This window comes from Acanthochromis polyacanthus, chromosome 2 (genome assembly GCF_021347895.1).
Source record: "Acanthochromis polyacanthus isolate Apoly-LR-REF ecotype Palm Island chromosome 2, KAUST_Apoly_ChrSc, whole genome shotgun sequence".
In the NCBI taxonomy this organism is placed as follows: Eukaryota; Metazoa; Chordata; class Actinopteri; family Pomacentridae; genus Acanthochromis; species Acanthochromis polyacanthus.
The window spans coordinates 41,098,701-41,123,789 of record NC_067114.1 but is presented as its reverse complement, the minus strand read 5'-3'; the positions used below and the strand labels follow the sequence as shown (position 1 = coordinate 41,123,789).

Below are 25,089 nucleotides of genomic sequence, written 5' to 3'. Positions count from 1 at the left end.
CATGAAATGTATTCATCCCTTAGAATATTTCCTCTTTTACTGCCTTTCAACACTGAATCACAGTCAATTTGTTTGGACTTTTTTTAACAAGAATTCACCTCAAAGTGAAAACAGAATTCTACAAAGTAATTTCAGTTATTAACAAATACAATGATTGCTTAAGTTTTCATCCTAATGAAGTCAGTATTTAGCAGAGCGCATTTCCAACAAAAGGTAAATCTGGACGCTGCAGTTTTCCTTCATTCTTATTTGCAAAACCACTTAAATTCTTACACAGGGATTGTGAGCTCTTTTTACATCCAGCCACAAACTCTTAGCTCAAACTCCATTAGCAGTTTTTGTAAGGGAAAGAATATTTTTTAGAGGCACTACAGGTGAGAACATCTTTTGCCGTTTACCTTCGCAGCGTAGCTCCACATGTCGATTCGGTCTTGAAGTCTTTTCTTACACTCAGGCTGCAGACGAACTCTCTTGTCCTGTAACGCCTCCATCAGACACGACATCTCTGCAGGGCGAGAAGGACCAACAAAGACACTGAAGAACATCACTGAAAGGCTTCCAAACTCCAATCTGTGAACAAACTAAGTGTGCAGTTAGAGGTTAGTGAGTTCACTGGAGTTAGACTCAAAAACACTCACGGCGTCCTTTGCCAGGCGGGATGGCGGCACAGTGGTGTTTGATGTCCAGAGCGCAGGCTGTGTGGAGGACCGGGTCCACAAAGATGTCCGCCTTACTCTCCTTCAGCATGTTCAGGACTTCCTGCAAACAACAACAAACAAACAGCTCAGTTTCATATCACATTCTACGTTTTACTGAGCTTTCATTTGACTCTTGCTTTCTGCAGCTGCTGTTTTCAGCTCAAAGTATTTCTGGCTTTTCATGTAAACATTACAGAACCACAGTTAAAGGGTTCAACTGTTTTCTGTTTGTTAAAAGTCACAATTAACAGATGCAACAACCTCATCTTAAACTACTGATGTGGATTATTTACAAGAAGATGGCTCAGTTTAAGCACCTACTGAAGCTCAAATCCCATTTTTTCAATCACATTTTGTCTACAAATTTTCAGTGTATGAAGATGAAATCTTATTCAGTAATATTTTTGGCCTTTAAAATATTCTAACAACCAGGACACAGTGACATAAATGTACCTTTTTACTAGCCTAGCCACGCTAGACAACCCACGGCAACAAATTTAATTCTCTGTCAGGGTCAACAACAAAAACGACAACAGTCATTGAGCTCCATTAGCACCGACTCTGAATAATCTTTCTGTTAACATGTCTGTAATATACTTGAGCTTCACCCATTGACTGTATAAATAAGGCTTCACCAAACTGCCGCATCCTCTGATTTCCGGCGCTCTAGGAGCCTATTCGTTGCGCTGATTGGTTGTATACCTACCCAATTGCTGCAGAGTGATTTGATAGACAACCTTTTAGCCCGCCTCCCTCCCTGTCGAGCGTGCCTAGACCCTTGTGCCTTCAGAAACATGGGTCTAGCTGGCTAGGCTACCTTTTTACAGCTCTCCTGTTTGATTTTCAGCAGGTTGACTTTCAGACACTCCTCCACCTGACCGGTCTGCTCCTGAGCCGCCGCCTCCTCAGCACACAATCTGGAGATCTGCAGGAGAAATGAACAACAGCAAGGGAAATAAAAACTGAGGATATTTGATGCAGACAGTCACAGATCCAAGAACAGCATTTGTTGTGTCAGTTGTGCAGCTCATGAAGGTGTCTATACGACAGGACACGAGCACACTGTTGATTTAACTGCTGCCAACAGATGTGATAAAACCACATTCTGACGGCAGAACTGTTCTGTAGAATCTTTACCATGTCGTTTTCTGTTAATCCTAGAAACAGGCTGTTCAAACTGTACATGGATAAACTATTTTCTAATCTGTGAGGTGGGAGATATTTGGCAGCTTTAAACATTTTAACAGACTGAATAGTAGTGAGTTACAACTGATGGGTTTCCTAAAGAATAAGGCTGGAGAGTTGATGAGGTTTTGTTCTCTGCTATGACAGCCTGTCTGGTTATGTTTTCTTTACCTTTAAGTAAGAAGAATCGACATTAGAACCATCTGCCTGCTTCGGTGTACGTCCTGTCCTGTGGTTTTTCCAGCACGTCCCATAGATGCTGATTTAATTCAGACTTGGAAAATTTGAAGACTGAGTCAAGTCTAGCCACAAATTCTCAGTTGGACTGAGTTCTGGGCTCTGGTCATGAGTCTCCAGCTGAGCACCCTCTTGCTGGAGTTCTCCTGAGAGAACGAGAAGGGAGAAGGTCGTCTCTCTGCTGCTGCGTGTCACAGAGGGGAAAATCTGCTGTTTGTGCCTATGCACCAAACATACGTTCATAGTATTCAGTCTATTTGGAGTCTCTGAGTGGTGTTCTGGAAGGGGTGCCATATTGGAACTCCATGGTTCTCCCAGGCGACTTTTAACACTCACATGGGCAATGATGAAGAAATCTGGAAAGAGGTGATTGGGAGTGTAGGGGGCTCTGGGTAGGGGTAGTACCTTTGGCAGTTCGGCATGCTGGGCCCTACCTGGTAGGGCAGGCGAGCGCCACTGGTCCCTATCCATCTCCTAATCTCTCACGTGTTGACTCCAAGCGTCACACCCCGGTACACCGCTTCAGCTGGCGGGCTAAACCACGTGAGGGGGTGGTGTTTACACTTGTAGTGAGATCCAGGTTTAAGTGACCAGAACATTCCACAGGAAGTCCCCTCCTCAGATAACAACAAACTCTCTCCTCTCAGAAAGCTTAAACAAACAAGACTAAGAGCCCAAAGTGCTTTTTTTATGACCAAAGAGAGCCCTGTATCATCCCAGATGCGATTCAGAGACATCTGTACCATTCACCAGGACACCCCTGATTCATGTTTATGACGACCTCTGACATTGCTTAAGAGACTCCTTTTTGCAGGCTATCACTATTTCTGTATTGAATTGGGACATGTATGCTTTCATGTATTTTTAACTTCACATACAGACCCTTTTTGCAGAGAACTGCTAACACCTTTAAGTTTAATTACCATTTAAAGCTGCTGTCCGGAGTTTCCGTTTGTTTTCAATCTATGTATCATTTTTTAACAAAGCTTAAATGTGTTAGTCTAGTTCGATACTATAATATAAAGTTAGTATAACGCGATATGAGAATTTATTCCTGAGCTCCGCCTTCCTCTCATAGACCCCCATGTTATTCCAAAAAGCGCCAGTTGCTGCCGACCAATCAAGTTCGAGCTTCAGCTTTGTCATGCTGTCAATCAACGGTTACGCGCACAGCAAGCAAGCCCATGCAGAGGTGGGCGAGCTACGCACTACGCAACCGCGCGCACATTTGTTTTGCTTGTGGAGGAGAGAGCATCAGGGATCAGCAACTTCCAGAAAAGTTACCAATCCCACGGCTTGTCAGGCCAAGAGACTGCAGGACGTTTTTTGGCTCGGGGTGCTCGCGTCGCTCCCCGACCACGGCCTCCATAGCCCGCCTGACGGCTTCGTTTAGATGCCGTGGTCGGGGTGCTCGCCTCGCTCCCCGACCACGGCCCTCCATAGCCCGCCTGACGGCTTCGTTTAGATGCCGTGGTCGGGGTGCTCGCCTCGCTCCCCGACCACGGCCTCCATAGCCCGCCTGACGGCTTCGTTTAGATGCCCGACCTCTGGAGGAAGATGTTGGGGCGTCTGGGACATACTCTTCATCAGAGGAGTCATGCAATTCTGAACCCTAGATAGAAATAAATAAACAATGTAACACATATACATGCGTAAATGCACTAAGTTTGATAAACAACGTCATTGAGAGGGATACACGAGTGTAATCACATATTGAAACTTTACTCGTTCGTCCTAGCAGATTCATGTTATTTTGGTATTAGGACAAGTTAGACTCAATACAGCATTCTAACGTAATTCCTTTATTATTTACTAAATGTACTAAATGTAGAAGAGGGGAAAACAGCAAAACAGGCGAGATGCTGCAGCACTCCGGGCACTTCTCTCATGTACTGCGCGCGTGCACAAATAAAGGGGCAAAATCAGAGGGAGGGAGGGTGGGACCACCAGTGTTCTGGGAGACGCTGCGATTCAAACTCTGGACAGCAGCTTTAAATGTTTGTGGTCCACACCGACAGAACTTTCACACCTTCTTAAGGAACTGTTGTTTGCAACTCTGGAAAGTGCTTTGATGAACTAAATGTCCTCGCAGCTGGACCTCTGCTGCTCTCCCGGTCTGCCATCAGATAAGCAGGATCATAAATATTCTAATGACCTGCTTCTCACCTCTGAAAGGCTAGCAGAGACTTTCTCCTTTGCTCAGCCACAGAACTTCTAAAACTCATATTCAGAAATGTATTTTTGTTATTATGTGTTTACAAAAGATATAGTGAGATGTCAACATGCATTTTGAACCAACTCCCGTTTTTCTAGCTGGTTTAGATCGAAAGTTATCAAACCTATTGTGTTGCTCATGAACAGTATATTTTGCTTCCACAGCTCAACATTGCCCCCTATTGACGTCGGAAGGCCATGACATTATCGAGGTTCTCACGGTATTAACTATAAAAACTTTGCTTTATCCAGGTTTCAAAGAAGTGAAAACTGTTTTATTCTGCCTTGTATGAACGTATGTTACCATGTCTTCCCTGTGATACATATAATAACCATTAGAATGCACACGAACATATAAAATAGAAACTAGAACTCACATATTCTTAGACAAGCTTGTATAATCAGTTTATTTTATCTTTGATTGTTTAAATTATATTGTAAGGACCATGGAGGAGTAAACAGATCGTTCTTTTTGCGCGTTTTAATATTTTTAATCATTATTTGATCCGGTTTCGTCTCTCCTCTCTGAGCCAAAGTGGGAGGCGCGCCTCAGCCGACAGCCCTCCGCCCCTTCTCAGAGAAAATCTTTAAAACCAGCCATTTTACGTTGCTCATTATTCTTCTTACTAACTCGTTTAACTAGAACCTACGTCCGAGCGATTCTTCTGTTTTTTTCCTTTGGCGCCTTCACTTTTCTTTTGTTCTCTTTATTCTAAGCTCATCCTGGTGACCGAGCGGTCCTCTGTTAACCACGACTCTTAATCAATTTTTCCTTTTAATCAAAGAATAGATATCTTCGCTCACTACTTAAACAAATCAAGTCAATTTTTGTTTGACGACAATTATTTTTAATCAAGAATTATTTCGATTCCGTTTCACGGCTCCGACAGTTTTTTTAGAGGCTTCTTTACCTATCTACTCTACAGCCAAAATTACCGGCAGAGATAGACAAGAGCCTGCGGTTTTGTTTTGTTTATCAAGCTATTTTTCGGTCAAGTCAACCCCAGAGAAAGACGAACGATTCCTGCGTTCTCTCCACCATCTGCTGAGATCCACCCAGCTGGCCCGAACCGAACCAGAGGCGCTCAAAAGCATCAGCAGGCAGGACACCAAGACGTTGCCATAGCGACAGACTTCACGGCCGGAGAATCTGCCGACCCGTAGAGTCGGTCCGTTCAAGACGCAACGCAGTCCCAGCCGGAACCTCTGAGCGACCCATTCTTCGACAAAGTAAGCCAGCAAACGCATGGGTGTGATCTGAATTATTGGGTTGACGTCTCAAAATAGCTTGAAATCTTCCTTAAATAGCTTCCAAAGTCCTCTTTTAATAGCTCCGTTTAGTCACTTATCAGTCGTTCATTTTCCAAATTATTAATCATCTCGTCATACCGTCAGCGGTCTGATTACTCAGTCCATAATCCTAGTTAGAAATGCAAATCTGAATAATTAACACACACACTCACACACACACACACACACACACACACACACACACACACACACACACACACACACACACACACACACACACACACACACACACACATCTATAATCACCTACACCCACACACACACACACACACCTATTATACTTATTACTGTATTAATCACTGTTTTGTTATTAGTTTTAGTCAATAAATATCTTTCATTTAAACCACAATTACAGTCTCTTTTGCGTTTATATGTGTTGACTGGGGTCAATGTTTTTCGAGGATTCTCGACATTCAGATATTAGACTGACTAACTAATCAAAATTTTCAATCCATTAATAATATTTTTATTAAGATTGATTAATAATTTCCCGGTAGATTAAACTCCGGGTGGTGCCCCGATTAATAAAACTACAATCAACGAGTGCATACTTATTAAATTACCGTTTAATAAGGCAATATCGCTACACACTGCATCACTAAGCTAGGCGGAGGAACTGCTATAAGTAGTCAATGGCTAGGGGGCAGATGAGATCAACGATCCAACGGCCAAGTGTAAGGGGGTAAACCTACCAAATCAGGAGTGGAGCCCCGAAGGCGGATCAGCGTGCAGAGCTAACTGACTCCGGCAACTCCTGCAGCCAACCTGGTGCCAAACGTACTGCTCTGCTTTCCTTTGGAACACATCAGCGAGGCCGAGAGGGGGGTCTTGAGGACTGGGCAGACCAAGATCTCCATACACTTTGCCCAGGCTTGCGCCCTGGAGAGGTCACTTCAGTGCCGCTGCTCCAGCGACAGAAACAACACGGGAGACAGCAGTTACGAGTTATAAGTCTAGAGCGTATTGGTGTAAGTTTGGATGCTACGGGTTGTCTCCGACGGTGGGAGGGATCATCAAAGTCCCGACTAGTCAGCCATCGCCCGCCTCAAGCCGGGCAGCCGATGCTGACCCGTCACGGTCTGCTTGCTTCATCGGGTGCTTGGGGCTAGGACAAACTCCGAAGAGCAGATCATAAACTGTGCACCTGCTAAAACCAAGCTGCCAGCGCTGAGACTGGCAACATGGAATGTTAGGACCATGTGTCCCGGCCTTTCCAACGACCCACATCGAGTTGATGACGCGAGAAAGACAGCCATCATGAACCGCGAGCTAAAGAGACTCAACATTGACATTGCGGCCTTGCAAGAGACAAGACAAGAAGACGGTGTCTACATCCGCACCAGGAGTGATGGGAGCCTTTTCAATCTAGCCCGCCTGCGCGCCAAGACCAAAGTCCGCATGGTCCTCCTAAGGGAGATGTTGTTTGCAGATGATGCCGCGCTAGCTGCCCATTCTGAGGAAGCCCTTCAGCGACACATCGATCGCCTTGCTCATGCATGCAATGAGTTTGGACTGACAATAAGCCTCAAGAAAACCAACATCATGGGCTAAGATGCAAGCAGCAACCCCTGCATATCCATTGGCGATCACACTCTGGAGGTGGTAGAAGACTTCACCTACCTTGGCTCCATCATATCCAACAATCTCTCACTGGACGCTGAGCTCAATACCCGCATCGGTAAAGCAGCAACAGCTATGGCCCGCCTGACAAAGAGGGTGTGGAGAAATGACATACTGACCATCAACACCAAGATGAGGGTGTATCAGGCTTGTGTTCTTAGTATTCTCCTCTATAGTAGTGAGACATGGACCCTGTACATGTGTCAAGAGCGCAGACTAAACGCCTTCCACCTGCGCAATTTAAGAAAGATCTTGGGGATTACATGGCAGGACCGCGTACCAAGCAGAGATGTGCTCGCCAAAGCAAATCTCCCAAGCATGTTTGCCCTTCTCTCCCAAAGGCGTTTACACTGGCTCGGGCACGTCGTACGCATGCAGGATGGCCGAATTCCCAAAGACATCCTGTATGGCGAGCTTACTGCCGGCAGCAGACCAACTGGCAGACCACTCCTCAGATTCAAAGATGTATGCAAAAGGGATATCAAATCCGGCAACATCAACCCCGTCGACCTTTAATCCTCAGCTGCAGACCGCGATGCCTGGAGGCTCAAAGTCAAGAGCAGCGTGCAGCTGAGTAAGAAGAGAAGGAATGACCAGTGGGAGGAAAAGAGAGGCAGACGACAAAGGGCAGCATTAGCAGCAGCATCGGGAGAGCCTGACGGAGGATACATCCGCAGCAACTGCAACAGGATCTGTCGCTCCCGCATCGGCCTGCTCAGTCACAGCAGGCGCTGCCACCATCCCACCTGACTGACTACTTCCGGCGCACTTCTCTATTGTCTTCCGAGACAGAAGGATGCCAACAGGTGATTGGGAGGAACGATCTGCCCGATTTGAACCCTTAGCTTTGCTTTATTATAGGACAGTGAAAGAAGTTGTCAGGCTGAGGGGGACGCTTGTCAGAACAAGCTAACGCTGGGGTTCTCCTGAAGTAGCAGATGGCGATCAGTCTGCCAAAAAGACTGCAGCTGCAGCAGTTGCAGAAGCTTAAACTCTGCAATTAAGGTGACGCGCTGCACACAGGTGGCGTGCTGCACAGCACAGCAGCCTGAGCTGCCATTGGCAGGGTGGCTCAAATGTAATTTTGTTGTATACGAAAGTGCGCAATGACAATAAAATTGATTCTGATTAAGACCCAAACAGCTAAAACTGTGGGAGGAGTTTGGAGAGATTATAGACAAAGACTTTCCATTGTCTCGTGGAAGTTCTGGCAAACAGTCTGACACCTCGGGAAGGCAGGGTTTTGCTCAGGCTGTGTACAGTTCAGAGGGGGAACTGTTGGGAACACTGTCGAGCGATGGAATTAGCACTTCGAGGAGTTCCTGAAACTGGTAAACATGTCCTCTGTGGGGGAGGCAGAGCCTGAAGACTCAGGATAATCTTCATCCCCATCTATGGCAGAGGTTGACGAGGTAGTTAAGAAGCTCCTTGGTGGCAAAGTGACAGGTATAGATGAGATTCATCCCGAGATGCTGAAAGCTCTGGACATTGGACTGTCTTGGCTGACATGTCTCTACAGTACTGTGTGGACAGCGGGTAGTGCCTGCAGAGTGGCAGACCGGTGTGGTGGTTCCCATTTTCAAAAAGGGGGACCGGAGAGTATGTGCCAGCTACATTGGTATTACTCTTGTCACCCTCCCTGGTAATGTTTACTCTAAGGTGCTGAAAGAGGGGCTCCGATCAGCTGTTCAACGTAGACTCCATCCACCCTGGTGCCTCTGTGAGTGATCATTGGTTTGCATTTTGATGAGTTCTGGTCTTTAGGTACATGTGGTTGGGTTGGTGGGTACCGCAGACCACTTTGGTCTGTAGATACTCATGGTGAGTGCTACAGACAGTGTGGGTTTAGTGAAGAAGCCATTCGAGTTTTGAGTCTTTGTTACCCGTGTGATCAATGTGTGTTTGTGACCTGTGTGGTCAAATGTGTGAGTGTGAGGCACCAGTTTTGTTTAGCTCGTTTTGCACACTTAGTATTAGTTTTTGTTACTGGTGGTGGGTGTTGCTGTTGTAGTTTTGAGTTCAGTTGTTTTGTTTTGGGTTTAGATAGGTTTGGGAACTCCGTTAGCCTTCGTTTTGTTATATTCTGTTCTTTGATTTAGCAACACTCACCAGTCTTGTGTTCATTGTTGTCACTTTTATGTTCCTTTGCCACTAAGCAATAAATCCCTTCACCTAAACCAAAAACATTCTGGTTATTTTTGTTACATCCAGGCACCCCCTAGAGGTTGGATCGTAACACCGATCTTGTTTGTGGCGGTCATAGATGTAGCCGGGGTGAGGAGGGTGTCTGGTTTGACGACCTCAGATCTCTGTTTTTTGCAGATGATGTGATTCTGTTGGCTTCATCAGACCATGACCTTCAACACACACTGGAGCGGTTTGCAGCCGAGTGTGAAGCAGCAGGGATGTGTATCAGCACCTCCCAGTCTGAGGCCATGGTTCTCTGCTAGCAACTGGTGGAGTGTTCCCTCCAGGTTTGGAGAAGAGTTGCTTTCCCATGCGGAGGAGTTTAAGTATCTCGGAATTTTATTCACAAGTGATGGGAAAATGGAGCCTGAGATGGACCGGCTGCTTGGTGTGGCGTCAGCAGTAATGCGGGCGTTATACTGGACCGTCGTGGTAAAGAGGGAACTGAGTCGCAAGGCAAAGCTCTCGATTTGTCAGTCCATCTACATTCCAACCCTCAACTATGAGTTCTGGGAAATGACCAAAAAAATTATATCGTGGGTACAAGAAGCTGAAGTGAGCTGCCTCCAGAGGGTGGCTGGGCTCAGCCTTAGCGATAGGGTGAGAAGCTCAAACATCTAGAGGGAGCTTGGAGTTGAGCCGCTGCTCCTTTGTGTCGAAAGGAGCCAGTTGAGGGATTTGGGCATTTGGCACAAATGCCTCCAAGCATGTCTGCCTGGGAGGAGACCCTGGGGTGGACCCAGAGGTGTTATGTATCTCATCTGGCCTGGGAACGCCTCAGGATCCCCCAGGAACAGCTGGAAAGTGTTGCCAGGAGGAGGGACGTCTAGAATGACCTGTTTTGTCTGCTGCCTCTGCAACCCAAACCCGGACAAGCAGGAATACCGCTGCCACGAAGGTCTGCAGCATTTCTGCAGCAGCAGAATTAAGGTTTTTAGCAGTTTGTTCTACAGAAGCTTTCCTGGAATCTGACCACACAGGCCAGACTTCACTCTCCACATGCAGCAGTGAACCTTGTGTGTCCAGAACTCTGTAACTGCAGATTAATGTGAGACAATCTGAAATATTTGTACCTCATCTGAGCAGTGCATCTGCAGCTGAGGGTCCAGTCTGTAGTCGAGTGCCGACTCCTGCAGAATCACTCTGATCTGGTCCTCACAGTCTGGAGATAACCTCTGAACCAAAGCCCAGACAGAAAACACACAATTAACACAACCATAATAAACAGGGTGTTACATAGTTCCCGACCAGCAGCCTTAAAAGACATAAGTACATGTATTATTGTAAACCAAAATAACTTTACTGGATAGTTTTGTACAATTTGAAGCCTGCTGTATGTTGTGGTCTCACCTGGTCGGCGTATTTCAGCTTGAGGCAGGCGATGACTTGACCCTCCAGCTCGCTGTCCTCACTCGCTTTGTTCAGGACAGACTGACAGAACTTTGGGATGTCGGCTCGACAAGCTTTCCTCAGCACCGGATTCAATCTGTAGTCTGGAGGAGGAAGAGGAGGATGAAGGACGCTGCAGACTTTACACTGAGCTGTATTTGTTTCTTTGTCTTTGTGTACCTGTGTTCTGTGTGATTTGTCTCTTGGTGATCATCTGTTTACACTTTGGATCCATCAGTTCGCTGTTCTTGTTCTGCTTCAGACATTGAAGGACGTTTCTGGCGTCTGCGTCAGTACAGAACCGCTGCAGGAGAAAATTGAATAAACAGTCAAATCACTTCAAGTCTCGTCTTGGTTCATAACAGCTGCTGACATCTGAAAACTCACTTTACAGATTTATATTTTACTTAAAACCATGGTAAAATTATAAAATATAATGCCGGTAAAGTCAGAGTTTCTCAATAATTTTGGTTTTTGGATTCTGTAACTATTGATTTTCCATCAATTTGTCTCAGTCGGTTAAACTTGAAAAGATGCAACATTATCTATTATTCCCCATCAAAATTAGGAATGAGAGAAAGACCTTCAAGAACAGATTCAGTCATCGTCTCATGCCCTCCAAGATTCATTTTCTATATCTAAGTCAGTTAAAATAACCAGGAAAATACTGCTATCCATCCATCCATCTGAAATGAATACTTTCACTTGAGATACAACAGTATCCCTGATAATATTCAGCGCTTTTCGATCCAGTGAAGTCCAGATTATCATCTCTCGGTCACCTTGATCATCTGCTTGCAGACTCTCATCAGCTGGTAGTCCAGCTCCGGGTCGCTCATCTCCACTTCCTGCAGTCTGAAGATCCTCTGGTGGCAACGCTGACTGAGCTGCTTCTTCTGCTCCTTCAGACACTCGATCATCTGAACAAGGAGGGAGGAAAAGAAGGATTAGTCTTAAATTTTTGATTCTACGTAACATAATCTCTTTACATAATATCACATAATCCTACCTGAGCGTTTCCAAAGGCCACGTTCGGACACAGACGACTGATGTCAGACTTACAGGGATCATAAAGCTCCGGTTCAAGTCGAATATCCTCCGACTGAGATGAGAGGAAACAAAAACATTATATTGGTTTTTCTATTAACAAAACTGTAGCAGCAAAGTTTCATGGTGTCGAAGAGGCCACAAGATTCACCAGGGAAGTCATTTGAGACATATTATGTATTACGATGTAGTCAGAATGAATTGGTGCTTCTTGTTTTATGGAGGTTTCTTGTCACTTGTGTGTATTTGTGTGTGTTAGTTTTTGTTACCATCTCCAGCTCCTCCACTCGCAGCTGTTTGCGACACTTGAGAGAAACTCGCTGTTCTCGGGCCTCCTGCAGCGTATCGTTCCTCACCGTGGTGCTGAGACAGATGACGACGTCGACCCTGCAGTGAAACGGAGACATGAGAATGAAGTGAGACAGTTTAAATCAACTGGACACATTCACATTAAAATTATGATTTTCTGGATGTTTTCCTGGAATTTAAACTCACTTTTTCTTGATGTTTGGACACAAACGCAGAACATCCTCCTTGCAGGCCATCTTGAACTTGTAGGAGAACCTGAAATCCTTCATTTGAATCTGAAAGGTGAGGACAGAGACAGAAATGAACATTTAAATGATTCATCAACTCCTTTCTGCGAGTATTAAATGTAGAATCTCATTCATCACCATCCACAGTACATCCTGCAGACTGAACTGAATTCTACATACACTTATTTTTTCACTGGTTGTCCAACACAGCTGCAAAAATATACATAACAAGAATTCACTATAAACATCTTTATATGTGCGATCTAATAGGTACTTCTATGGCTGTGTACAGTCGGGGGGAGTATTGTTGACCCATACAGGGGACATTGTTGGGCAGTGGAAAGAACACTGAGGAACTCCTGAACCTGTTAAACACGTCCTCTGCGGGGCAGGCAGAGCCTAACAACTCAGGGGAATCTTTGTCCATACCTGTGGTGGAGGTTGCCAAGGTAGTTAAGAAGCTCCTCAGTGACAAGGCGCCAAGTGTGGAAGAGATGCTGAAGGCTCTGGACATTGTTGGACTGTCATGGTTGACATGTCTCTACAACGTTGTGTGGGCGTCGGGTACAGTATCTGTGAGTGGCAGACCGGGGTGGTGGTTCCCATTTTCAAAAACGGGAACCAGAGAGTGTGCTCCAACTACAGGGATATGACACTTCTCAGCCTCCCTGGGAAAGTTTACTCTGGGGTGCTGGAAGGGAGGCTCCGACCGATTGTCGAACCTCAGATTCAGGAGCAGCAATGCGGACTCCCTCCCACTTGTGGTACAGTGAACCAGCTCTTTACTCTTGCGGAGCTGCTGAGAGGGTCATGGGAGTTCGATCTGTCAGTCCACGTGTGTTTTGTGGAATCTGGAGAAGTCCTACGACCGCATCCCTGAAAGGACCAAGTGGGAGACACTGCGGGAGTATGGGGCACCGGGGTCGCTGATACAAACCATTTGGTCCCTGTACAACCAAAGTGAGAGCTGTGTCCACATACTCAGCACAAAGTCAGACTCGTTTCCGGTGGCTGTTGGACTCTGGGAGGGCTGCTCCTTGTCTCCGATCCTGTTCGCGGTGTTCATGGACAGGATCTCAAAGCACAGCCTTGGTGAGGAGGGTGTCCGTTTTGGGGGCCTCAAGATCACATGTCTGCTTTTTGCAGATGATGTGGTTCTGTTGCCTTTCTCAGACCGTGACCTTCAGCATGCACTGGAGCGGTTTGCAGCTGAGTGTGAAGCAGAAGGAGATGCAGATCAGCACCTCCAAGTTCGAGGCCATGTTCTCTGCCAAAATCCCTCTGGGTTGGGGGGGGGGGGGGGGGTTGCTTCCCCAAGCGAAGGAGTTCAAGTATTTCGGGATTTGGATCATGAGGGATGGGAAAATGGAGTGTGAGATGGTCGGGCAGATTAGTGCGGCGTCGGCAGTAATGTGGGCGTTGTATCAAACTGTCATGGTGAAAAAGAATTTACCAGTTCGTCTACGTTCCAACCCTCACCTGTGGTCATGAGCTCTGGGTAGTGACCGAAAGAAAAAGGTCGCGGATACAAGCAGCTGAAATGAGCTTCCACCGTAGGGTGGCTGTGCTCAGCCTTAGAGATAGGGTGAGAAGCTCAGACATCCGGAGGGAGCTCGGAGTAGAGCTGCTGCTCCTTCATGTCTTCAGGAGCCAGTTGAGGTGGTTTGAACATCTGATTCAGATGCCTACGGGGAGGCTTCCTTTGGAGGTTTTCCGAACACATCCACCTGGGAGGAGATCCTGGAGCAGACCCAGAGGGATTATGTATCTTGTCTGGTCTGGGAATGCCTTGGGATCCCCAAGGAAGAGCTGGAAAGTGTTGCTGGAGGGAGAGACGTCTGGAGCAACCCGGCCCAGATAAGTGGAAGACGATGGATGGATGGATGGATGGATGGATGGATGGATGGATGGATGGACTTGGTATCTCTCAAAATAGGTAACATTAACTTTTTAAGGTGTAAAAGCCAACCTTAGGGGGAAATTTACTCATAGGAAGGCAAAGAGAGAAACAGATGTTTTCCTGATAACTGACCAGCTGGAAATGCGTAACACCGACTCCACACTTGTCGTTCATCTCCTTCTGGTGTTTATTCTGAACCAAACACTCCATCAGATCACCGGTATCAATCTGGTTATCGGCTACATCCTGCAGACACATAAGCATAATAATAAATCAATATTTACATGCTCCATAAGTAAATAAAATATGAGCAAGAACCCAAATCAGTGCTGCTTCACTGACCTTCACAAAATCTATATGATAGAAAACTCAATTGTTGACATGTTGGAGAATTAAATGTTAAATTAATGTTCAATTATCCAGAGCAGTCACTGCAGATTTCATTCAAACATGCTGTTATTCAAATATTTATGCAATTACGAAGCATCAGAAGATAAATGATAGTTTCTACATTCTGGTAAGCATGAATGAGCCGCAGCTGTCAGTCTGTGTGGATTCAGGATTTACTGTTTTGTCCCTGAAGGTAAATAAAGTGTTGAAGTGTTTGTTCAGCCTCTGTACATTATGGAAAAGTGTTTGCTCACATGGCAGTGGGCCTGGATGACGGGTTCACAGGCTCTGATGAGCAGAGCGTCAATCTGGATGTCCTAAACAACGACACAGAAACAAGAATCACTTTAAAACCTCAGCTTCTCCTGCTGGTTTTCCTGTGATATTTCCAGTGAGATAACTGGTCTTTTTCAGTTTTTCTGTTTAGTTTTGGTGACCTCTGACTCCAGCTCTGTCAGGTTTCCCACCACGTCCCTGCAGGCCGACACCAGATCCTCCAGATGATCCTGCAGACACTCCAACTCCTGGAATCAAACACAGCAGCAAAGACACAGCATGAAGGTTCTGGAAGTTGTTTCTGTTTTATTACAAATATAATTTTGCACAAGAAGTTCTGATTGTCTCTTTTCTGTGGCGCCTTTGGCTTCTATGACTCGTTTCCACATAAAACTAGTTGCTTGAGAACCATAACTAAGATTTTCAATAAACCAATGCAAGTCTCAAAACTATCAGCAACTTAGAAACTTCACATACGTCAAAGTAAATTGTAAGAGCTACTGTTGGTTCCTAAATCAAATCAATATATTGTTGTGAACCTCAAGATGTCTCTGGGTGTTACATGCTCCATTGTTTTACTCACTGTTGTATGTAATAAATAATCCTCCACCTCTAAGGAACGAAACATCCATAGAAGTAGAACTAAAGGCAGAAAGGGTTTCTGAGCAGGTAAAATGTCATTATAGCAAAACTAAAGACAAAAACAGTTGAATTTATTTATTTAGCAAAAATATTTTCAACCACTCATGAACATTATTATTAGTGTGGCTCCACATGCTACAAATATTTTACCATTTACACTTTTAGATCCTCTACAAAGGAGGACTTTTTCATGCTACTCTGCAAATCAACTCTAGAAATGTTTCACCATGCTGAATGTATCGTCCAGCAACTCGTTCCTCTGTTTACCGTTTTTGAGCCATGCCGTGTTTATTTTATTAATCAAAAATGTTGACTTTTCCCCTCAATCTTGCAAATTTATTTTCACTCCACTCCAGCCTGCAGTTCAGCCAAATGGTCTCTGATTTTTTGTCATCTGACTGTGGGTTGGAGCAGAGTTACTCATAGCTTACTGTTTGCAGTGAGGAGTGCACTGTATTTTTGGTAAATTTTTATGAGATATGTAGAATAAAGTGGTTTTGATGACATTCTTTCTGACACCCATAAATGCTGTAATTTTAGCACTTTTCCAAAAGATAAAATGTGTTTCAAACCTGTCGCTGGGGGTTTTGGGGTTCAGAGGGTTAACTAAACCAACAGATATCATCACCAGCAGCCTCACCTGTCCAGCATCGGTCTTCTCGCTGCACCACTTTCCGAGGTCGGTCATGCAGCGTCTCTGCAGCTCCGGGTCCAACTTCACGTCCAGCGCCCTCTGGTGGAGAATCCTCTGGACCTCCACCTTACAGTCCCGAGATAACTGCAAACACAAACACAGAAAAACCTCTTTACTGCAGTTTCATCTCCACCATAATATGTGCTCATAACCAGCTAATACTGACTGATAACACTGACTGGACCCTCATGGACATCATGTGCTAGCAAGCCCCTAAAGTGTTGCAATAATGACCAGGTTCTGACCCCAAATTAGCATTAATGAAACAATAATTTGTCCTTTGTCAAGCAGGTTGCGCATTATCTTTGCTTTGGTTGTTTCATTAGCAGCGAAAAAGTCCCAACTTCCAGAATTATACTCAGTGTGAAGGTCTGAAACACAGCAGATTACTGAGGATACAATCACATCAAATCAAGCAGTCAAGAGCCTCCTCGCTGACGGGAGTAATTACCAAAATCATGGACGAGGGCAGCTTCCCACTTGGTATTTTTAATGGAGAGACAGTGATTACATGGATATCAGGACAGAGCAGACTTCATCATTATGGTTAAATGTGTTTATTCAGCAGATGCTTTTGTCCAAAGGCTCAAACTAACGACTGAAATCATGTCCAGAAATTGTTTATTTTATTCTGTTTTAGCTCTGCTTATGATTAGAATCTGACCGTTTCTCAAAAATACTGCAGCTCAGTCTTACAGTACATAATACTAGCTGGTTGATATATTACCAGAGATAAAAAAGAAGACATAATCATCCTTTGTCTCGTATTTTTCTAAAGCAAACTTTACTGGTTAAATTAAATTTATTCTCTGGACTGGATGTGAATTATTGCAACCTGTTCTAACAGTTTGCCTACATCGTAGCTGCAAGGCCACAGTGTGCTCACCAACCACTGTGCAGCACAAAGTAAATACATATTTAGCAATTTTATTTTATTTGCTCAGGACACTTTTTGAATAAAAAGATTATTATTTGTTATGTGCACACCGACCGGGCACTCCGGCTTCCTCCCACAGTCCAAAAATATGCTGAGGTTAATTGATTACTCTAAATTGCCCGTAGGTGTGAATGTGAGTGTGATTGTGTGTCTGTATATGTAGCCCTGTGACAGACTGGTGACCTGTCCAGGGTGTCCCCTGCCTTCGCCCGAGTCAGCTGAGATAGGCTCCAGCCCCCCCCATGACCCTAGTGAGGATAAAGTGGTGTATAGAGAATGAATGGATGGACACCGACCGGTCCGTGGTTTAAAAAGGTTGTAGACCGCTGCTGTAAAGCACTTTGTACTTTACAAATAAAGTTATTACTAACATTATTATTGCACAGATATGATTTCAGGTGCTGTGTTTATCATTCTCACCTCAGCCAATCAGATGACAACAGATTAAAACCACAATTCATCCAGAATCACTGCTGTAACCGCCATCATTAAACCCCTCGCCGGGATCAATACTACTTGATTGATTAACTGATTGATTTAGGTGAACTTCGGACCGCTTACCTGCTTGTCTGGCTTCACCTGTTAGATTTAAAAACATCAGAGTTGTAGATTCTGTGTTTAGAGAACCAGACAGAGAAATCCTCCAACAAACATCAACACATTAAATCTTCTACATTATTTAAACGTGAGTGTGTTTGTGCCACCATCGTACCCGTCGTCCCTGCTCCTCGGTGCGGTAGGCGTGGCGATACAGGCAGGAGAAAACGGCGCCCGGCGGCATCAGCTCACTGGTTTCATTCCAGCCGTGAGTGTGGCAGAGTCGAGCAGCGTCGCCTTGACATTTCTTAAAGAGGATCGGGTCCAGTCTGGGACAGAAAGAGACAAAGATCAGACGTATTAAAGCACAGAACAGACTTCCTGAACTCATCCATCCTGGTGTTCCGTTTCCTGATTCTTCACCACTTCTAGAATCATCTGACCTGAAAACTGAGATGAGTTCACTTTGGTTCTGTTCTTTCTGTCCGAGGGAAAAAAGCCACAATTCTGAGAAGTGTGAACTGATGAGCTTCTTTTGTTTTCTCTGCTTCAATCACAGATCATGAGTAAAATATGTGTATTTAATTAGAACTATATTTGAATATTAGTACAGCTGTAGGTACTGGTTGGTTGATTGACTTTCATCTGATCAAACTCTTAACTCAAACTGGGAGGAAAACTTCACACTAAGGTGAGCAGGTGAAATAATTATCTGCAAACACACAAGACTGAGCTCCTGAGTCAGATATTTTCATACAGATATGGACCTTGAGTTGTAGTTATTCATTCAAGCGGCCATTTCTAACGTAAAGAATGAACTTTCAGTGTCACAAGCTACTTGTGTTGATCTTGTGATGCCAATAATGTTTAAGCTTGTGCCTGTAAATATGACAAATTAAACCAAACTAGCTGTTTAAAGCAGCTGAAAAACGAAGAGCAGAAGAGTTTCCACTGCCGAGGGCTGAACTTCGAAGCCAGATTAGTGGGTTAGAGAGGCATGTTGAACCTAAAGTCAGAGTTTTCTGTATTGTGAAGGTGGCTCTGTTTAAACCTGACTAGAACTGATGCTGAGGTTCTGTTCAGAGTTTTGATTTAAACCAGCTGGAAGAAGCATCTCCCTTTAAACAAGACATTTCCTGGTAATCATTTATGAACAACACAGATTCTCAGATAATAGAAAACGTTTTATCTGTAAACCTGTTGATCAGTTTGTTACTAAAAACACCGAATGAAGCCGTGTAGTTACAGTATCGCACACTGTATGCATCACGTTGCCATGGAAACCTATATGTCCTTCATTTACTCTGATGGCACTGCAGCTGACAGACCAGAGATTAGAACACTGGTTTATATTACAGAAAATATTCAATCAGCAACATTAGTTTCACTTTGATTTGGCCACAAATTAAAGTGATCTCCTTCATTATGGGATGGTGTCAGACCTAAATGCACTTTGGGAAAGCATCACGTTTAAATATATGAAGTTGAAGGTTGAACAGTTTTATTGTGCAGCTATCAATAAAAATCTGCACTGATCAGTAAAATGTATATATTAACACGCGTTTACCAGTTTTCTACCAGCATTCCTGTCTTACATAATTTCCAGTCACAGCTTTTTATTGTCATAAATTGTTCATATTCCTCATTGTTCTCCATTAAAACAACCTCTTGACTAATGAAGGTGCGTACGACTGTTTCATTTTGTGCAGCATTATAATCACACGATGCATCATTTTATGTGAACGTGCACAGAGTTCAAACACCTTCGTGATACCTGATAACTCTGACTGAGGTTTTAGTTTTTGTCGAGTCGACTCACACAAATAAAGTCTGGATATGTCAAACACGCTTCGTATTATAATCCTCAGGATGGCTCAGATTTATTGTGTTACTGACTCACTTCCAGTCTCTGGATATGAAATACTGCAGCTCCAGCAGTCGGTGTTCACAATCCTCCACCATCTTCTCAGTGTACAGATGCTCCATGAGGCACGACAGGATCCTGCACCGACACACAAACACCAGGGGAACATCCAGTGATTATTAAAGAAGAACACGGCTAATTATTTACGGTAATAAAGGTTAAAAAAATCACTGGATTACAGTTAAAAAAATTCTGCATGTTTGTGTGTAATCTGCTCACATTGGGTCTCCGTTGCGGATGTGTTTGCAGGCGGTCTGGATGACGGACTCACAGGCCTCGTTGAGCGCTCGATCGATCCGATAGTCGGCTCCGGGGTCGGCCGACTGGATCAGAGTCTGCAGCTGCAGCCAGAAAAACGTTTGGGAAAATATTAAAAACAACCAAAAAAAAGGGATTTTATTTGTTTTTCTATATTTAATTTATTCATAAACAACCTATCAACCCTCACTGACATGCAGTGAAGTGGAGAAAGGAGCATAAAGAAAAGAGCATGATGAGTTGTAGGCCCTTAAAAAGATGTCTTTATGGATTGCTTGAATATGAAAAGTGAAGAGGATTCTCTCATATAGGCTCATTGAGGATTAGAAAATCCTTGTGCTGTTATGTTAGTACATGAATAAAAGTGTGAGTTTTCATGGAAAACATGAAATTGTCTGAGTAACCCCAAACTGTTGAACAGTAGTGTATGTTAAATATATGCTTTCTGATGTTCCAGCATTCATTTTCTTGCTAAATATATAGATTTTTAAAAAAGTGTATTTTTGCTTGAAAGCAGCAGATCCAGATGTGCACCAGCATCTACAGACTAAAAATCTGTATTTTACACAAACATGGAAAAAACAGCAGGAAGGAATCACAGCTGCTGAAGTTTTAAATTATGCTTGTGGAGGATTTCGCACAGCTGGTGTACAATCTGAATTTAAACTTCATAATCAAAAGACAACTTGAAGTTTTCACATCAAGATTTCACAGCAGAAAGCATCCATCAGTCTGACTAGTGACAGCTGGACCACGGAACGGACGGTTCTGACTGGATTTAGATGCTGGTGTGACAAATTAAAAGCGGACCAGGAACAACACCGACTATTTCTCAAGTTAAATCAAAGCAGGAACTAATTTCATGTTAAATATCAGCAGACCTGGCAAGATAAGAAACTACATAACTGGCTGAAGCTTTGTCAGACCCCACAAAGCTAAATGAAACAGCTTGATGTGGATGATGAATCCGTCTAAGGAGGCCTCTGCTGTGATGTAATGTCTAAGCATCACGGCGGCGGCTCTATTTCTTACGGCGCTCTGGCAGACGCTGTCAACGGCGGTGCTTCGGTCGCCGCGGCCGATCCTCATCAGGCAGTGCAGCGTTCGTCCTTTGCGGTGAAGTCCAGAGCAGTGAGCCTCGATCTCTGTCCGGCAGTGAAGCACGATCTCCGGACTGAGAGAGAAATCCTCCATCAGCATCCGCCGATAGTCCAGCATCTCCCCCTGACACTCACCACTGACCGGACGACCTGCAGGACACAAGATCCAGATATTACTGACAGAAATACGCCAGGACGACACAAAGGAGGCTGATTATGACGTGACTTGTACTGTTTTTGTTTTTTAAGAATGTTCTTATAAATTTGATGCTCAATTGCATTTTGTGGTCTTACTTGTACATTTTGAACAACATTATCTCAGGAACTGTTAAAGATAAAAGCTGCAATTTTCACTCTTATTTCTAATCATGCCATTGATTCAGAATGTAAACAAATCTTCAATGCAGGGTTTATGCTGACAAAGTGCAGTCTGAAAATAAAAATATCTGCTCACATGTACCTAAAAAAATCTTTTCAACATCAGCATTCATATAGAGTTGTGTTTACGTCCACCAAGTTAATGTTGAGCTCAATAGTTACTCTACTTTTAGCTCTGCTTTGGTCTCCACCAGCCTTTTTGCTACTAAAACCTTTAATATTTGTTCACTGCTGATAACTTTGTCAGATTTCCGTTTGGAAGCATGAAGACGTTTTTTTGCAGGCTGCAACAAATGAGAGTCATGAAAGTGAACTCTATCAGCTGATGAAGTCTGTGAGATGCAACTGAAAGCTTAAAATTAGTGGTGGTACGCGATTAAAAAAATATAATTAATTAGGCTTTGTAACTAATTAATCACGATTAATCCCATTTTGTCAAATAGCAATATTTGACACAATAAGCAAAGTTTTTCCATTCAAATAAATTTTGGTTGATAACTGAATCAATGAATAGACATAAAGGTGAACTTAAACAACAAAAATGTTTGTTTCATTTCTATTTATCTGCATTTTCATCTTTCTACTAAATTCACAGATTACTGCAAACTCAAAGTGAAATTATAGTGATTATATTCAACATTTTCAGTCTTTATGTAAACTCAATCACTTTCACTGTTTTATAAAGTGGTTTATTATGGGATGGCTACACCGCCATTACCAGGACAGTCGTAGCTGACGTTAGCTCTGATGCTAACAGCAACATGTTTTACACTGAGGTGAACAGAAAACTCTCTGTTGCACAATTTGTACACAACCACATTTTTACCCAAGCTGCATCGGGAAGTTTTTTAAAACTTTCTGCCCGAAAATTTCAACTCAGTTTCATCTTCCATCATCAAACTTTCTTGTGCGCTGACGTCACTCAGTTCGTCCTGTACATCTTCTTCACAGCTGGCAAAGATTTGAGGTTCACTACCGCCACCTACTGGGCTGGAGTGTTCATCAGTGTTACTGATGTGCCAGAAATTAGGGAACTGAGAAAGGTGTGATTAAATGTGTTTTTTTTTAACAAGTTATTTTTTCTGTAATTAATTAGTGATCGAAATTAACATGTTAAACCCCTACTTAAAATCAGATTTTATATCGTGAGACTCATGCAGTCGTAGCAAAACAGTTGAGTTCGTCCATCCTGGTCTACATAAATAAAGGCTTCAGTAAACTGTGCAGCAACAACAGGTTTAGTGCAGGTCACAGTTTTAGTTGGGTGTGGGCAATATGAGTCAGAGCGATTTGTAAAACGCAGGTAATGTGTTGCATCTGACGACTTCTCACCGCGGTGCACGGCGGCCTCCAGACACAGCAGCAGGTAGGACAGTCGGGCCTCGCGGGCTCGAGGCAGGTTGGTGTCGAGGCTGCAGCGCTGCTTCCTCAGGTCCAGTTTACAGGCTTTAGCCAGAGAGTAACTGACTCTGTAGTCCTGAGAGATCAGCTTCTGTCGGGTGGTCAAAGCGTCACGGCACTGTGGAGGGAAAAAGAAGGAAACCTTAGAGACCAAGTTAGTGAGGAAGAATCCTCCTGTCTGAGGGTCAGGAGCTGGTACCTTTTCTGACATGGCCTCTTCAAACTTGTGGTTGAACAGACACTTGTAGACTTTTCCTTCTCCTGCCTGAGTCTGAGGAAAAGAAGAATAAGAGGGTTTGTGTTTTTACATGTTTATTCAATGGAGAGTTGTTTTCGTCTCTTTTTGTCGTTAGAAATAATTCACACTAATCCTGGCGACTATCTGCCTTTAGGGTTTCTTGACTCTTTTCTTCTTTCAGAATAAAATAGAAGATTTTTATTGTCAGTTTCTCTATATATCCAGGACATAGAGGAACTGAAAACACATTTCTCTCCCATCTTCTTCTTAGTAACTATACATTTTCAAAATATAGTTTAGATCAAATAAAGTAAAATCAACCTGTGTACACCGCCCGTAGTGCAACATAGTGACAGCATAACTCAAGTTTCTAGATGACTAAATATTTGGCTTTGCAGAAGTTGGATGATTTTTCCGTCAGCTCTTCATTTTCACTTTTATTTTTGCTAACTAGTTGTCACACCTTCAACTGTAACAGTTTGTGTTAAGGTTTAACAGAACTCAAACTGTGTGTTTGGAGCTGTAGTTGCAGGAAAATTACTGTTAATGGAAAATAAATATCACTAATTGTAATCCTATCTGTGGATTTATTTTAATCTAAAACACAAACATTTACATATATTTCATCATAATTGTTGCTGTCTTTGAAAGGAGCAAGTTACTGAATTCTAATCGTTCACAGTAACAAAAACACTAAAAAAACATTTCAGCTGATGTTCACTGCATTTAAAAACAAGCTAAATATAATTAGAATTAATTAACTTTTGTTTCCATTTCAGTATCTCAAAATCCTGAGAACATCTAAGAATGAAGTATTGTTGAGAATCAACTCATCGATAAAGCAGCAAATGAGTTGGTGTCAATGTGGAATATTCTGAACTACTTCAGAGTTTCATGAAAAATCTGTCTCTATATAATAAACACAGAACTGTAGAGCGTGCAGTTTCTGCAGTTTTCAACAATTAGAGGTTTGCACGAAATATTTTTGAAGAAATATATTAAAATAGTCCGTTCTCACACACCTGCATCCTAATCTGTTGACAAATCTGAATTAAAACCAAGAGGCTCCTGAACATCCCTGCTGAACTCTGCCCCTACACATCACTACACATCTGTCCATCCACACTGAATCCATCACTCCTCCTGGTTACACTCATGTATGTCTCTCACACATCTGCATAATATGTCTACAGCACTTAAATCTGTATACAATGTTCAGATCAACTTTAAGCTGTTATCTTCTTGTGTAATGCGTCCGTAATCTGCATATTATGACTATAATGTTCATATATGTCCTTATATTACATCTATTAGCATAGCATGTTCATTGCACCTGTACAGCATATTTGTAGCATCCCAATAATCTGTATATTATGTCTATATTCATTCATATAAATCTGTCAATATGTGCATGGCATCTCAACATTCGGTGCATTATATCTATAATAAACCATTTGTATTTCATTGCTACGATATATATTTGAAGTCTCATTCACTTGTATATCTCTGTACATTTTTTAAATCTTGCATTTGCTGCCTTTTACACTCCTGGTTAGATGTCAAACTGCATTTCATTACATTTATGATTTCCACCTGATGTGAGATAATTATCAGTTGGTCAAAGTGTGACATCCTGCACACAGCATCATCAGTCTCCTTACGTTCTGACAGAATCTCTCGCGATCGTCTCTGCAGGAGAAGTAAAGATGTCTGTCGAGGTGGAAGTCGTCCGACGACAGCTCGGCGACCCTCAGGATCGCTTTCTGACACTCCTCTCTGATTGGACGAACTCCTTCCTGCTGCTCCGCCTCCCTGACCAACGCCTTCTCCAGACAGGCGATCACTTCGCCCTGAGAGTGGACGTCCTGGAAAGAGATTAAAACCACGAGGCATCAGGGATTCTGCTGCAGAGAGAGCGGCGTCATTCAAACCAGTTAAAGCTGCTGAAGGCTGATTGTCACGGCAACAAGAGACAAAGGTTCATCAAAAC

At 43.5% G+C, this 25,089-nt stretch overlaps 1 protein-coding gene across 2 annotated transcripts in view; it reads right to left on the bottom strand.

Moving 5' to 3' along the window:
• The window catches only part of LOC110971645 (Golgi apparatus protein 1-like), a 48,788-nt gene that overhangs the window by 4,809 nt on the left and 18,890 nt on the right, over positions 1–25,089 (bottom strand). The window contains exons 5-26 of one of the 2 annotated variants that reach the window (XM_051939333.1): positions 24,761–24,964; positions 23,061–23,132; positions 22,793–22,979; positions 21,015–21,232; positions 19,944–20,065; positions 19,701–19,802; positions 17,976–18,129; positions 17,825–17,842; positions 16,273–16,410; positions 15,152–15,238; positions 14,969–15,031; positions 14,457–14,570; positions 12,384–12,472; positions 12,158–12,275; positions 11,851–11,943; positions 11,624–11,761; positions 11,022–11,145; positions 10,803–10,945; positions 10,526–10,627; positions 1,516–1,623; positions 639–759; positions 399–505 (exon numbers count right to left, since the gene is read on the bottom strand). In XM_051939333.1, coding sequence (XP_051795293.1) covers positions 399–505; positions 639–759; positions 1,516–1,623; positions 10,526–10,627; positions 10,803–10,945; positions 11,022–11,145; positions 11,624–11,761; positions 11,851–11,943; positions 12,158–12,275; positions 12,384–12,472; positions 14,457–14,570; positions 14,969–15,031; positions 15,152–15,238; positions 16,273–16,410; positions 17,825–17,842; positions 17,976–18,129; positions 19,701–19,802; positions 19,944–20,065; positions 21,015–21,232; positions 22,793–22,979; positions 23,061–23,132; positions 24,761–24,964 — 2,622 coding nt within the window. The remainder of the gene's footprint in view (positions 1–398; positions 506–638; positions 760–1,515; positions 1,624–10,525; positions 10,628–10,802; positions 10,946–11,021; positions 11,146–11,623; positions 11,762–11,850; positions 11,944–12,157; positions 12,276–12,383; positions 12,473–14,456; positions 14,571–14,968; positions 15,032–15,151; positions 15,239–16,272; positions 16,411–17,824; positions 17,843–17,975; positions 18,130–19,700; positions 19,803–19,943; positions 20,066–21,014; positions 21,233–22,792; positions 22,980–23,060; positions 23,133–24,760; positions 24,965–25,089) is intronic. The other variant, XM_051939335.1, reaches the window with a different exon arrangement.